Source organism: Propithecus coquereli, unplaced genomic scaffold (genome assembly GCF_000956105.1).
Source record: "Propithecus coquereli isolate 6110/MARCELLA unplaced genomic scaffold, Pcoq_1.0 Scaffold42, whole genome shotgun sequence".
In the NCBI taxonomy this organism is placed as follows: domain Eukaryota; kingdom Metazoa; phylum Chordata; class Mammalia; order Primates; family Indriidae; genus Propithecus; species Propithecus coquereli.
This window is the reverse complement of record NW_012149952.1, coordinates 1094494-1109407: the sequence shown is the minus strand read 5'-3', so window position 1 is coordinate 1109407 and position 14914 is coordinate 1094494. Positions and strand designations below refer to the sequence as shown.

Here is a 14914-nt window from a genome sequence, read left to right as displayed (position 1 = left end):
GTGAGCCACCGCGCCCGGCCTTGTGTTGTTTTTGAGACAGGATTTCGCTTTGTCCCCTGGGCTAGAGTGCAGTGGTGTCATCTCAGATCACTGCAGCCTCCAACTCCTGGGCTGCTCAAGTGATCCTCCTGCCTCAGCCCCCCAAAGTGCTGGGATTACAGGCGTGGGCCACTGGGCCTGGCCTCAAGGTCTCTCTCTCTCCTTCTGTATCTGTCTGTGTGTCCATTTTTCACAAGTGCCTGACCTGGGGCCCAGATGCCGTGGAGGGGCTGCAGCTGGAGGTCTCTGTTTCTCTGGCCCTCAGCTTCTGAGCCGCGCTGGGGTGGAACTGGCCACAGCTGTGCCAGTGAACAGCAGAGAGAAACCAAGGCAGAGACCAGCACAGAGAGGCCCAGAGAGAGAGAGAGACTGAGGCTCAAAGGGAGATTCAGAGGCAGGAAGGGAGTTAAACAGAGAAACAGAGACACAGAGACAGAGAGAGACACTGATGCAGCAAGAGACAAGAGACAGAAACTCAGAGCCCTAGAGACAGAGAGAATGAGGCAGAAAAGAGAGCACAGAGACAGGAGGGCAGAAACTCAGCAGCGATGAACATGCAGAGAAACGGAGGCAGAGGCAGTGGCAGGGAGGGAGAATGAAACAGGAAAACAGAGAGGGACACAGAGGTGGGGACAGAGACTGAGACACATGAGAGACACAGAGACACCAAGAAGGTAAGAGAGGCAGAGACAGAGAGACAGAGACAAATGGGCAGAGAGATACAGAGACACTTAAATGGAGATGGAGAGAGAGACAGAGACAGAGATAAAAACGAACCAGGAGGCTTCCAAGCAGGAGAGACTGAGAAAGGAGGTGAGGCCCAGAGAGCTGGAGGGAACGCAAGAGGAAGGAGAGGCGTGGAGAGCTGGGCCCTGGCCCGAGGGCGGCGGTGTGCAGTAGCGCCCGGGCTGCGGCTCCAAGGGCACCCGGTGGCAGCGTGTTCCCTGCGAGAACACGCGCGGTGCCCGGGTGTGCCTGGGCATGTCTCCATCCCTCTCCCGCGTGTCTCACCCGAGAGGGAATCATGTGTGTGCTGTGGGGTGGAGCCCCACACGGGTTGTGTTTTTGTCACCGGGCGTGTCTGTGTGTGTGGTTTGGTGTCTCCGGGTGTGTCCGTGTGGGTTGTGTTGGTGTGTTGCCAGGCATGTCTGTGCATGAGTGTCTCATTTCCCTGCGGCCGGTGGGTCCGTGTTCCTGCATGAGCTAGGACACGGGGAGAGGAGGGGCTGTGTCTGCGAGCTCCTAGGAGAGTGGTGTCACCAGATCAGTGTGTGACACTATGAGAGGCAATTAGTGTCACCATGTCAGTGTGTCCCTACATGTCACTGTGGGAGGGTGTTGAGCTGCGTGTCCCAATGTACGAGGTCCAGATACACGTGTTTCTCGTGTGCTGCTGCGTGCTGTCACATTCTACGTTGTGTGTCCCTCTGGGAGTCACTGCACATCTTCTTACATGGCATTTGCTGCTCTGCATGTCAGTGTGTCTTTCATCCCTTTGGGGGCCTCTTCCTTCCCTGCCCAGAGCACAGCCTGGGTGCCCACTGCTCAGGCTGTGCCGCGTGTGTGTGGCTGTGTGTTATGTTGTGTTATGTTCTGCCCGAGGATGCCCCTCTGTGTTGTGTGTGTTGTCACAGCCCTTAGTGTCGGCTGTGTCAGTGGGTCACATCTGGTGTTTCCTGTGACATGTGGTGTCTGTGAAGCGCTGTGTGTGTTACAAAATACTGTATCAGTGTGTTTTGTGTCACTGTGTTTGTGTGTTACTTTTATGTTTGTGTGGCCACACATGTTGGAATATAGCGTGTGCTGGGCCACGTGTAGGTGTTGCATGTGCTGTTTGGAAGTGGCTTACGGGTCGGAGGTGATGGTGTATGTTGCATTTGGGCATCGGGGTCCATGGAGTTATGACCCCTCCCTCCTGCCCTGGAGCATCATCCTGCATTTGTGTCCTGTGTCGCCAAAATATAACAAAATGTCTGACTTTGGGCATGTACTGCTTGGGTTTCTCTATGTCCTTGTGCACTGCAGGTCTCTGCATGCATCCATTCATACCGTCCTCTGACCACAAATTTGAATCGCATTGTGCACCAGGGTACGACGCGTGTTCCGATGATTCAGTGTGTGTTGTGAATCATCGCTGTCAGTACATGTGTTTGAGCTGCCATGCGCCGTGATGTGTGTCACTGTACATTTGCCAGGTGCTGGGTGATTGGGAGCTGCCATAGGTGTGTCCCCAAATGTTGTGTGTCTGCACACATCGGGTATCATTCCACGGTGTGTGATGTTTGGGACACGGCAAATGCATTGTTCACACGGGTGTGTCGTGTGTGGCATTGAGGTATCACTGTGTCAATATGTAGTGTGTGTTTGTGTAGCTCTTGGTGTATGTTGAGTTTGTGTGGCCACAGAGGTGCATCACCCCATGTGTAGTGTTTGGATGTGGCTCATTGTGTCGGAGAATGTTGTGGCGATTTTGAATGCAATATTTGTGCCTGTGTGTGGACAATGTCTCGGTGGCCGCGTGCCACAGGATGCCGCCTGCCCTGCTGAGTGCCAGTGTGTGTCACACCATGTGTGCAGTGTCTGGGTGTGGCTGTGGGTTTCAGAGTCTGCCAGGAGTTGTGAGTCACTCTGTGTAGGTTGTGTTGTGTGCCCTGGTGGGTTAGGCTCAGTCTCCGGCCGTGCGGTGTCCTGCGGTGTCTGGGTGTGGTAAGTGTAGGTGTGTATCACAAGGTGCAGACCGTTGTGTGTCAGTGTATGTCGTTATCCACGTGGATGGACGCCTCTCCTTTGCTCTGCCCTCCTTAGTCTGGGAAGGAGGGTTGGGGAGCCTCCCCCTACCCAGGGGCCTCCCCGCCCCTCCCCGCCCTGCCCCGGCAGTCACCACTCCCCAGAGGGCACGGGCTGCGCTGTGCCTCAGAGCAAAAGCCCCGGAGCCAGCAGAGCAGGCTGACGACCTGCGAGCCACGGTGGCTGCCCTTTGCGTGCTGCGAGGTGGGGGACCCTGGGCAGGAAGCTGGCTGAGCCCCAAGACCCTGGGGGCCATGGGCGGGGAGCTGGTGCCTGGCCTGGGGGCCCTGCGGCGCCGAAAGCGCTTGCTGGAGCAGGAGAAGTCGCTGGCGGGCTGGGCGCTGGCTCTGGCGGGAATTGGCATCGGACTCATGGTGCTACATGCGGAGATGCTGTGGTTCGGGGGGTGCCGGGTGAGTGCAGCCCTTATGCTGAGGCACGGGAGGCTGGGAGCTGGGACCCCTGGGTCTGAGGGAGGAGGGGCTCGAGGCATGGACCCCTGGGTCTGAGGGAGGAGGGGCTGGGGACCCTGGACTCCTGGGTCCTGAAAGAGTTAGAAGCTGGGAGCCCTTTCTGCAAGAGGAAGGGAATAGGTGTCGCAGAGTTTCAGTCTCTGAAAGTGTTGCAATTAGACGACTGGAGGTCTAGGACTCTGGAGGCCAGGGGGTGACCGATCAGACACTGGAGTCTCCCAGGAGCAGGTTAGGGGAGAGGTAGCCCAGGTTTGGTGAAGGGAGGGTGGCAAGAAAGACTAACTTCTCCCAGTGGGCAGTAGCTCCATGGTCCTTATCTAACCTCTAACGTTTACCCAGTGCCTCAGCTGCAGAGATCAGAGCCCAGAAGAAACTGGCTGGGAGTAGGGGTGGGAAATGGGGAACACACCCCTTGCCCCCCCACCTCCCTTGTTAAGAAGCTCAGTTTCCCCCAGAATCTACGTGCTGTTTAGTCTGGGAAATAGTGGAGAAGTAGGTTTATAGTAGACGGACTCGCAGGTCCCAGGGGAGGAGGGGGCTGCAAGCTAGACCTCTGTGTCTGAGAGAAGAGGGGGGCTCAGAAAGTCTTTGGGGAAGAGGGGCTGACTTTGATAGCGGTGAGTGGAGAGGAAAAGGAAAGGTGGGGACGGGACAGGTCTCAGCAGGCACCCGTCACATTCCAGCCCTGGTCAGGACAGTGATGGGGGCAGACGGAAGACAAGGGTTGAAATCAGTGGCTTGAGGGGAGGACAGAATTGCTCAACAGGAAAGGAGGGCTGGAGATCTGTCTGGGGCAAGGGTTGCAGAACTGGGCTGGTTGCGGGAGGACACTGATTTGAAGACTGAGTAGAGAGGACTCCCGGGGGCCTGAAGCTCAGACTTGGATTTGGGGGTGGGGGAGGTGGGCAGCTCCGAAGTGCCCAGGAGCCACATGGAGGGTCAGGGCAGGCAGCTTCCTCTGGCCAGGCAGCCGAGGCCAGGGCAGCAGGCACTGAGGGGGTGGGGCTGCCGAAGCCCATGCCAACAGGAAGCATGGCCGGAGCCTGCCCGCCGCTCCCACACTCCACCACCGCGCCCAGCAGGGGAGGTAGGGACATGGTGGACCTGGCAGATGGGAAGGGACAAGGGGGTCCTTCCTACCCCTCTCCCCCCACCCCCTTCTCATCTCTTGTTTCTTGCTTCCCTCCACCACCTGCCAGGCCACTGCCTCCATCTTTGGGCCCTTGGGGAAACTGCTGCAGGTCTCCGAGCCTCAGTTTCCCCATCTGTAAATTGGGGATGAAGGTTGCAATACAGGACCCTAAGCGTCTTCCTCAGCTCCTCTTTGATGACTGTCATGCTAACCTCCCTGTCACCTCCCCACCTCCATCTCAGTCTAATGAACTCCTTTTGCAAGGACCCAGACACCTGCTGCCCAGGAGGAGAGGCTTGGAGGAGAGGCAGGTGCCAAACGCTGGAGTACAGGGAACAAGATGGAGATATCTGCACGGGGTGGCATAGAGGGGGAGGGATGGGGAGAGGTACAGAGAGAGACAGAGGCCCAGCCACAGAGCAAGACAGATGGGGAGGCTTGCAAGCTACCGAGAGACCCGCTAGTGAGAGAGACAGAGAGACACAGAAAGACAGAACGTCCAACAGAAACAGAGATCCACAAAACACAAATGGAGACAGAAACAACCATCCCCAGAGACAGGGAAATTCAGAGACCAGCGTAGGCGCCCAAGTGTGGACAGGTCAGGGATTTGGGGGAAGAGGAATTGGAAAAGTAGAGAGGGCCCCCAGAGAAGCGAATGCAGCGTGGGGAGAGGGCAAGTGTCTAGTGGGGTGGGGGTTGAGACAGACTGGAGGAGGAGACAGGGAGCCAGGGAGCCATAGAAGGATGAAGGGGGTTGGGGAGGGCTGGGGACAACAGCACCATTGTTCTTGGAGGGGGTGGGGGAGTAGGCCCCCGGGGCAGGAAACTGGCCCTCTTCCCCTGCTCAGAGGCGGGGTGCTGGCCCAGCCAGGGGAGCTGGCAACCGTCTTAGGAGAAACAGGTGCAGGGCTCAGCATGGGAGCCCAGATGGCCCCATGCCCCAGACAACAGCCCCCCAGGCAGGGGTCAATTCCTCTTAGGAAATCCAGCAGTCCTGGTCACTTCGAAATCCCTCCCTTCACAATTCTAGATTCCTCCAAGGTAGTGCCACACAAAGAGAGGAAAAAAAATACTTCTCGGTGGTTTCTAGAGGCCCTGTGCTTCCGGCCAGATCTGCCCTGGGCTTAGAGCCAGGAGCGAGGGTGGGGGTGGGGGCTGGGGGGCAAAGGAGACAAGGAGGGGGAGGACTGAGGGGGCCTCACAGAGCTGGGGCTGGGGTCTCAAGGATTCAGCCCCCTGGATGAGATCAGGAAAGGGTGTGATTCAGTCCTTGGGGGGTGAATGATTGTTTCTAGGCTCTTCTGGAATGGGGGGCACAAGTGAAGTTGGTTTCCAAGGCAGGGCCAGCTGCGTGGGAAGGGAAGGGGAGGGGGCACTCTTCAGAGGCCAGATGTCTTTTTCTACACACCTCTGTCTCCCTCCCTGTCCCCCCCCCCCACCTCACATACACACACAACCGAGGAACTATTTTTGATGGGGAACAGGACAGGGGAATAGGAGGAATATGAGTTTCAGGGTCCCCCTTCAGGGGTGCAGGCCCAGGGATGAGATCGGAGGAGAGTGGACACCGGCATCTGGACAGCGCTGTCTCATTGGGAACATCCCTGGGGACCAGATGTTGGTTTTGAGACTTTCCTACAACTGAGGCATCAGGAGGGGCTGGTTTTGGGGGAAAGGAGTCTAGGAAATTGGGAATTGAGAAGGGACAGTGGTTTTGGAGGGAAGTAGAGGAGACTGTCTGGGTGGAGTCCTGGGATTCACCCCCTTTTCTATCCCTCCGAACAGTGGGCGCTCTACGTGCTGCTGGTTAAATGGATGATCAGCATTTCCACCCTCCTGCTCCTGTGCCTTATTGTGGCCTTTCACGCCAAAGAGGTCCAGGTAGGGCAGGCCCCTCCCCTAAGCCCTGCTCCCCAACACCCACTGCGCCCTGTCGGCTCACACTTTCCACCCTCCTCCTCCTCCTGATCTGAGTAATGAGGCTCCTCCACCCCGAGATGCTGCGTCCACACCCTCACCCACCTGGACGGGATGAACCACAGACAGAGAGACAGACACTGCTAGAGCAGCCCCCGCCGGCCACCTGCAGCCCCCCCGAGTCCCCCCTCGCACACTCACGGATGCTGGGAGTCCCCGCCCCTCCAGCTCCCCAGCAGCGCTGCTCTGCCCCAGGCCCCTGTCCACTCTGCCCCCAGGCGGCCCCACTCCAGATCTCTGTGCTCCATCATGGGGTCCCCACCTATTCCAGTCCCCAAGCAACCTGGAGTCCCAGTGAGTGCCCACTCCTAAGCACCCCGTCTTGTGCGAACACCCCACCCCCCAGACACAGGAACTCTTCCCATCTATAGTCCCCCTAGGGTCTCACCCAGACACATCCCAGCCCCCATCTCCCCCATCCTGTTGCCCCATTCTCCTTCCCTCATCCCCTTACCCCTCCTCCCATACCTTTGCATACTGTTGCCCCATTCTCCTTCCCTCATCCCCTTACCCCTCCTCCCATACCTTTGCATATAAAATGGGCGTTACTGGCCATGCATGGTAACGCCCCATACAGTGCCTGGCACCTAAGAGGCGCTCAGTGAAAAGTACACATTACCGTCATCATGATCACTATCACTATTGCAGAGCAGTTAAGTGGCCTGGGTTTGTAGCCAGTGTGCCCTTCTGCACCTGGGAGACCCGAGCCTCCCTTTCCACATCTATAAAATGGGGACGATAATAATAGCGCCCTCACTGTGTTGTGAGCATTCACTGGGTCACAACATGTAGAGGGGACAGAGCAGTGCCTGGCATACCCGACGTGCCCAGTAAATGTCGGCTGTTTTTATTGTTGATGCTTTACTATTACAGTTACTCTGAGTGTCCCAAAAACAGGAGGAGAGAGCCCCAGGGTTGTGGAATGTAAGCTCCAGGGAGGAGGATTTCTGTCTGTTTTGTTCCCTCTGCATCCTCAGCAGATAGAACAATGCCATGCCAGGCACACAGTAGGCGCTCAATTGGTGTTCATGGGCTGGAAGCTCTGGAAGTGGGCTGAAACTGGGGGGGGGGAAGAGAGGAGAGAATGTGGAGAGATGTCTTCCTCAGGTCCTGCCCGCTCCGTCCCAGCCCTCCCCAGCCCTATGCCCTGCGCTATCTCCCTTCCTCGCAGGAGGAGCGGGCACACCCCGCTTATCTCGGGGCGCAGGCGGGAGGGCCGTTGCCTGACCTGCGCCTGACTCCCTCTCTCTTTGGCTCCTTCCCGGCAGCTGTTCATGACCGACAACGGGCTCCGGGACTGGCGCGTGGCGCTGACCGGGCGGCAGGTGGCGCTGATCGTGCTGGAGCTGGCGGTGTGCGGGCTGCACCCGGCCCCTGTGCGGGGCCTGCAGTGCACGCAGGGTTCCGGGGCGCTGCTGGTGACAACGCAGCCCTGGCCCGCCTTCCTGGGCCAGGGGGAGGCGCTGCTGTCGCTGGCCATGCTGCTGCGCCTCTACCTGGTGCCCCGCGCCGTGCTCCTGCGCAGCGGCGTCCTGCTCAACGCATCCTACCGCAGCATCGGCGCTCTCAACCAGGTCCGCTTCCGCCACTGGTTCGTGGCCAAGCTGTACATGAACACGCACCCGGGCCGCCTGCTGCTCTGCCTCACGCTTGGCCTCTGGGTCACCACGGCCTGGGTGCTGTCCGTGGCCGAGAGGTGAGGGTGCTGCGGGCCGACGGGAGTAGAGTCAAACCTGGAGCACCACCTGCAGCCCCAGACAGCCAAGGCTGCCCTGTATGGTGGTGCAGGTTGGGGGCCCCTGGGGCCAAGCAGCGGCGAAAACTCACACTTTGCATCCCTTTCCTTTTCCTGGATGAGATTTGCCCACACCCTCGTCCACCGAGGTTGGAGGAACGGACAGGCCAGCCCCAGCGCAGACACACACAAACCCTAGGAAGCCCTTCCCCTCTGGCTCGCAGTGCCAGGTGCCTGGGGCCCTCATGCATGAACCTTTTCCTGCTACTCCTGATGCAAGGGGCCTGTGGACAAAGTTAGACAAATCTGGATTTTTCAATCCCTTCCATGGCTGGACCTAAATGTCCCCTTCTATGAAGCGAGAGGAAAGGAGGGCAGAGTCCCACCAAGCCTTTGCAGAGTCTCATTTTCTGGTCCTGGTAGGGCCACTTCTAGGCCATACAGCATCTTTGCGAAAGTTGGACAAAGGCACCCCTTCCTCTGTGCGGATGCAGGCCCCTGCCAGGGTCTGACAAGCAACCTTCAGGCTGGGTTTCAGCCCCTCCAACCCTCAACCACACCAGAGTGCAGCAGCCCCAGTAGCCTCGCTGAAACCATCCAGGCTTTGGAATTGGCTAGATCCAGGTTCAAATCCCACAGTCCAGAGTGGCTGAGCAATTAGCCCAGGTCACACAGCAGAGAGGGGGTCAGGCAGACTCTGCAGAGCTCAGAACTTACTGGCTCTTTGTCCAGGTGCTTCTTGGGAATACGGTGTATATTGGGGAGGGGAGGGGAGTAAATGTTGTGGAAACCCCCAGGGTGGGGTTTCAGAACTAACCTACCCTTCCCCATAGGCAGGCTATTAATGCCACCGGCCACCTTTCGGACACTCTGTGGCTGATCCCCATCACGTTCCTGACCATCGGCTATGGGGACGTGGTGCCAGGCACCATGTGGGGCAAGATCGTCTGCCTCTGCACTGGAGTCATGGTGAGTACAGCCCCTCAGGGACCCTACCCCTATCCCAAACTGGTCATCCTCCGGGCCCCAGGAAACCATGGAGCCAACATAGGCTCTCAGGGACACCCGCTGAGAAACCTGGGTGTCTGGGACCCCCACAGCCCCATTCCCTCCTCAGGAGCCGGATATGCAGCCCCGTTTCCTTTTAGGACCAAGGAGTCCAGCCCCTAAGTCCTTGTTCTCTCGAGAACCTAGGACCCTACTAGCCCTTATTCTCCTTGGGGACCCAGGCCCCTGACTTCCCAGCCCCATATTCTCCGAGAACCCAGGAATCTATCCCCAGCCCCATCAAGGCCCAGGCATCCTTCCTCCACCCTCTCAATTGTCCAGGACCCAGGTACCCCGTTTTCCAGCTCTAGGTTCCTCCAGAACCCAGGAGGCCGGTCTCCCAGGCTCTGTCAAGGTCACAGAATCTAGTCATCAAGCGCATGCCTGTGGGGCCGGGCCACCCGGGTCCAAATCCTGCTTCTGCCACTCCCTAGCTGGGGAGCTTAGGCAAGCCACATCTCTCTAGGCCTCACTTTGTTCATCTGTGAAATGGGGATGCCAGTACAACCTCATGGGGTTGCTGACATGATTAAATGGGTTCAACCATGCAAAGGACTTCAGACAGTGCCCAGCACATAGGAAGTGCTCAGCAAATAGGGCTGGGAGCACTGTTGCTGTAACTGGTCCCAGGCATCCAGCCACCCCCACCCCAGCTTCTATGCCCTGAAGGACAAAGCAGAGGCACCACGGCCCCAGACTCAAGCCCCCTCCCCCTGAGTCAGCCTCCTCCTAAATCCAGACAGCCACCTCCTTCCCTCCACAGACCCAGCCATCCAGCTCCTCCCACCCATCCCCTAGTCCCCTCCAAGGCCCAGCACCCATAAGATCTTCACCGCCCCCACACACACACACAAGATCTGGTTCCCCTCACCCTCAGGGACCTAAGCCACCAGCTCCTAGCCCTGATGTCCCAGAAAGGACATGTTGATACACCAAGTCCTGGGTCCACAGGTGATGGATGAGGTGAAATCCCCCAACCCCCACAGTGGTGAGTTTTTGGAACAAGGGAAGAGGGGCAGAGGCTCAGGCAGGGACTCTCGGGGCTTGACGAAAGGAGAGGCTGAGACCTAGAGAGATAAGGCCATGCACCCAGAGCTCACAGCCCCTCCCAGCAGAGAGGCTCCGGGGCACCGTGGGGCAAGTACAGCTCACGGTCACTGAGCACGTGCCCTGTGCCGGTCCCTGCTCTACACACTTCCCAGGTGTTAACTCGCGGAATCCACCCAGCAGCACTGTGAGGCCAAGCCCGTTTCACAGATGAGAAGCCGAGATACTGAGACTCAATAACTTGCTTAGAGCTGGGCTTGGAACCCAAGCAGTCCTTGACTAGTCCTTGACTAGTAAGTTGATCTGAGTGACTGAGAGCTCAAACACAGTGCGGGCAGCGTCAGAACATTCATTCTGACTCAAGGACAAGTGAGCAGGCAACACAGAGCAGTTGGGATTTGGCAGGGCCTTGAGGACCGGGAGCATCGGGAGAAGGAAAGAAGGATGAGTGTTCGGAGGAAGGCACTCAGGCAGGGGAGAAAGAATGCAGCCAGGGCTGGGAGCTGTCTGGAAGGGAGGCATAGACCTTGGGAGGCTTTGAGAGCCAGGCTGAGTTCAGGGCAGTGGGAGCCCAGTGGGAGATCAGAGTGAGGGGACAGGGTTGTAACAGGGTGTTAGGTCTCCCTGGGGTCACGATAGGGTGAGTAGGAGGCTTGAGATGGTCCAGGAGGGAGAGGACAGGGCCAGAGCTGGGCAGAGCTGGAGGAGCACCCTCCATGACCTGAGGGCTGAGTAGGGTGAGCAGTTAGGACGAAGGGTCCCTGCAGGAGCCAGAGGTTTGTCCCCTGCCCAGAACCAGCTGCCTTCCCCCTCCTCCAATCATATCTTTAATGAAAGAGGCCGTTTTGATGGTGTGAATACTACACTTAGAATTTGGACTTAAGACATACGTGATTTCAGCTCCACCACTCTGAGCTGTGGGATCTTGGTCCTTCTCTCTGAGGCTGTTTGCTTGTCTGTCAACTGGGGATGGCTGTATTTGCCTTTTGTGGCTATTAGAAGGGCTCAAGGAGGGAGTTGGTGGCACAGGACCGGCCCCCAGAGCCCCACAGCCTCCTGTCACGGTGCCTACTGTGCCCACAGGGGGTCTGCTGCACAGCCCTGCTGGTGGCCGTGGTGGCCCGGAAGCTGGAGTTCAACAAGGCAGAGAAGCACGTGCACAACTTCATGATGGACATACAGTATGCCAAAGAGGTGAGGATGGGCATGCGGCACCCAGAGCACGCCCCCTTCCTTGGGAGCCTGAGTCCCAGTCCTTAACCCGCTCCTCCCCCAAGACCCAGGAGTCTGGGCCCTCAGCACCCTCTTCCCAGAGCCCCAGGGTCTATGTCCACTGACACTGTGCCGCCCACACCCAGATGAAGGAGTCAGCTGCCCGAGTGCTGCAAGAAGCCTGGATGTTCTACAAACATACGCGCAGGAAGGACTCCGGAGCTGCCCGCAGGCACCAGCGCAGGCTGCTGGCCGCCATCAACGCGTGAGGGCCGCTGTGTGTGTGTGCACGCATCCAGGTGCACATGTGTCTGCGTCACCTCTCTGCATGGCTTGTGTGCGTGTCCGTGTCCATGCTTGTCCAGGTCAGAACACCCACGTGTTGTCTCACTGAACAGCTGTCCCCCTGGCTCTGACCACAACTCTTTGTGTCTGTGCTGGTTTATCTATGCATGTCTCAGAGTGTCTGTGGGCCTGGGTACCTGGGTCTCTACTGGGGATGCGGATTCATGGCTACAGTCACCCCCTTCCGCTCCTTCAGCTCTTAGGCAACTTTTCTCCTTTGTTCTCTGTCTACATTGGTCTCTCCTCTCCTCATCCCACCCCCAAGCTAAGGACACATCTAGGAGACCTGATCTCCCCCCAACTTCTTCCCACAGGTTCCGCCAGGTGCGGCTGAAACATCGAAAGCTCCAGGAGCAAGTGAACTCTATGGTGGACATCTCCAAGGTACCGGGATCCCGTGGGAGGAGGTCTGGAAGGAGGGGGAGTTTGGGGCCACCAGTAGGGAAATCTGGCCCTAGAACAAGGAACCTTGGCAGGGGCCTGGCGCACACAGGTATTCGGTAAATGTTTATGGTTGAATGGATGAAGGAAGGAGTGAATGATGCAATACAGAGCTGCTTACACTTAAGTAAGGTGTGGATCCCTAATAAACTTAAAAAAAAAAAAAAAGAAACTGTACAAAGAACTTCAGTGTTTGGTTTCATTATCTTTATTGTCAAGTTACATGCGGACGGATATAAAATTCCTTCCAACTACGACTACTAATACAACACAATAAAACCAAAGCAAATTTACAAACCAAGCTCAAACATAGATGGCAAAACCAATAAAATTCAAATTAACAACACAGACTCGCAGACAGGTGACATTGTTTCAGTAAAACTCAATCTCTGCTGCTATGAAGAGGGTGTGCCCAGGGCCATAGGGGCTTCCATGCCAGGCAACCCTGCCTGGCCCCGGCACGATTCAGCTCACCGGCCCCCTTCTATTGCTGAGACCCCGCGATTCCACCAGTGCTCAGGGACAGTGACATCACAACACCCCCTTGGCCTGGCTCACCGCGCCTTCTGCTTAGCCAGTGGCCTTTGCTTTTTCTCATTAGACCACAACAGTTCAAACAGTGGCCTTCGGCACTGATGCCATGGTAAACACAGTCACAGATGCAGGCCCCAAAACCGTGTGACAGGTCACAAGGGTGGCCCAGATCTGCAGGAATGGGCAGGTCATAATTTCTGAAGGTCATCAAGCCAGAAACACAGACTTCAAGAATCTCCACAGAAAGCTCACGAGCCCTCAAGGATCAAGCTATGAATCCTAGTTTGAGAATGCGGTGAAGGGCTATGCAGATTTTGAAGTCAGGCATCATCAAATCCACAAGTATTTAATGACCACCTACTATGTTCCAGGGGCTGCCGTGGGCATGGCATTTAACTGTTCCATGCCTGTTTCCTCAGCTGTCAGATGAGAACAGGATTTGTACTCCCCACAGCTTTTAGGGAGATTTTAAACCATACAGGAAAAGCACCTGGCCAAGTAGCTGGGATCTGGCAGGTGGTCAATAAACGGTAACAGTTATTATCGAGGATAATCCTCAGGGAGCCATAGGACTTAGTCAATGTCGTTTCCATTACGTCACCCTATGGAGCAGGGAGGCGGGTCCACCCCAGTCCCCTGACACCTCTGACCCTCTCCTCCTGCCTAGATGCACATGATCCTGTGTGACTTGCAGCTGGGTCTGAGCAGCTCACACCGGGCCCTGGAGAAGCGGATTGACACACTGGCGGGGAAACTGGATGCCCTCACCGAGCTGCTTAACGCCGCCCTGGGCCCGCAGCAGCTTCCAGAACCCAGCCAGGAGGCCACGTAGCTGGTGAGGGGGCTGGGACTTGGGCAGGAAGGCATCCTGGAGGAAGAGTGTCTGTGGCCAGCACCCTGTGTGGCTGAGGGGGCAGGGGATGGCCTGGAGACAAGGCCACTCTCTCCTCGGCTCTGGCTCTGTCTGGAGGAAAGGACTCTGAGTTCGGAGCCGGATTGGCAGTGAAGGAGAGAGACATTTCTTCTCCCCTTCTCTGACCCTTAATACCCTTCCCCCTCTCTCTGCTTGCTCTGTCTCTCTGTCTCTGCCTGTCTGTGGTCCCATCCTCTGGCTCTGTCTATCCCATGCTTCTCTCCAGATGCCCATCCACACCCTGGTCTCGTGGTGCCCAGATATCCCTACCCTCTTCTTGCCACCTGTGCCCCCTGGTTCCCTGTCTGCCTCCGCCTTCGTGTGTCCCCACTCTCGCTCTCTTCTTTCTGGTCTGTCTGTCCATCAGTCTCTCTCTTTGTCTCTCCAGGACCCGTGGAGGAGGAATCAGGCTACTTTCCGTAAGACTGAGGAGAAGGACATCCTTCTTGCCACTTCTGACCCAGCCCCGAGAATAAAGCACCTCAAGTGCAAGGACCGAAGGGGGCTCACCTTGGGGCAGGCTGACTCACTGATGGCTGCTGGAAGGGACACTGGCTACAGGGGGAAGCCCTGGCCCACCTGAGGCCCCAGATGGGAGCACGGTCACCACCACCCCGCATACCCTTATCAAAGACATTCTCACTATGCTGCTATAGACAACCTCTGGCTTTCAGTTAGAAGTGGAGGTGCCTGGGGGCTGGACTCCTGGGTCCCAGGGGAGGAGGGAACTAGAGGCCCAGAGTCCAGGATTCTGGGACGCTTCAGTTACTGCTGGACAAGCTAAAGGAGCCAGGTATGAAGCTCTGGCCAGGCGAGAGGAGGTGTCCCCTGGCAGGGCAGCAAGGAGACACCAATTTTCCAAAGCTGCAGGGACTATCTGGTGGGCAGGAGGGAGGGAGTGCAACTCACCGGTCTCTGCTCTTATACTTTGTAATAAATGTTGAACAAAGCCAGAAGTTGCTGTTTCCTTATAAACACATCCACCCTTCAAACTGGCAGACCCCCAGTGGCAGGCCATTGCCCTGTGTGAACCTCAGTTTCCCTGTCTATTAACAGAGGCCTTCCCTACGTGCCCTTCCAGCTCTGTAGGCTGGGCAGGCCTCACCTCCCGGATCTCAGGCTAAGAGCAAGAGCTTTGAATTCAGACAGATTGGGGCCCAAATCCTGGTTCTGCCACCCTCTTGCTGTGTGACCTTGGACAAGTGGCTTCACTTCACCCCTCTGAACTT

The 14914-nt window shown here is 57.2% G+C and overlaps 1 protein-coding gene across 1 annotated transcript; it reads left to right on the top strand.

The window, feature by feature from the left end:
- The first annotated feature begins 2730 nt into the window (after positions 1–2730).
- KCNN4 (potassium channel, calcium activated intermediate/small conductance subfamily N alpha, member 4) lies at positions 2731–14638 on the top strand. The gene is made up of 9 exons (XM_012653295.1): positions 2731–3239; positions 6220–6315; positions 7680–8107; positions 8980–9115; positions 11324–11434; positions 11599–11717; positions 12112–12181; positions 13440–13607; positions 14074–14638. Exons 1-8 carry the CDS (start codon positions 3081–3083, stop codon positions 13602–13604), a joined length of 1284 nt encoding a protein of 427 aa, XP_012508749.1. The 5' UTR covers positions 2731–3080; the 3' UTR covers positions 13605–13607; positions 14074–14638.
- Positions 14639–14914: the final 276 nt, after the last annotated feature.

Excerpts from the sequence above, each read along its gene's own strand:
- KCNN4 (XM_012653295.1), top strand. The coding sequence starts at position 3,081 with ATGGGCGGGGAGCTGGTGCCTGGCCTGGGGGCCCTGCGGCGCCGAAAG. Across the intron at positions 3,240-6,219 it reads TGTGGTTCGGGGGGTGCCGG|TGGGCGCTCTACGTGCTGCT; the intron begins GTGAGTGCAGCC and ends CCCTCCGAACAG. Across the intron at positions 8,108-8,979 it reads GTGCTGTCCGTGGCCGAGAG|GCAGGCTATTAATGCCACCG; the intron begins GTGAGGGTGCTG and ends CCTTCCCCATAG.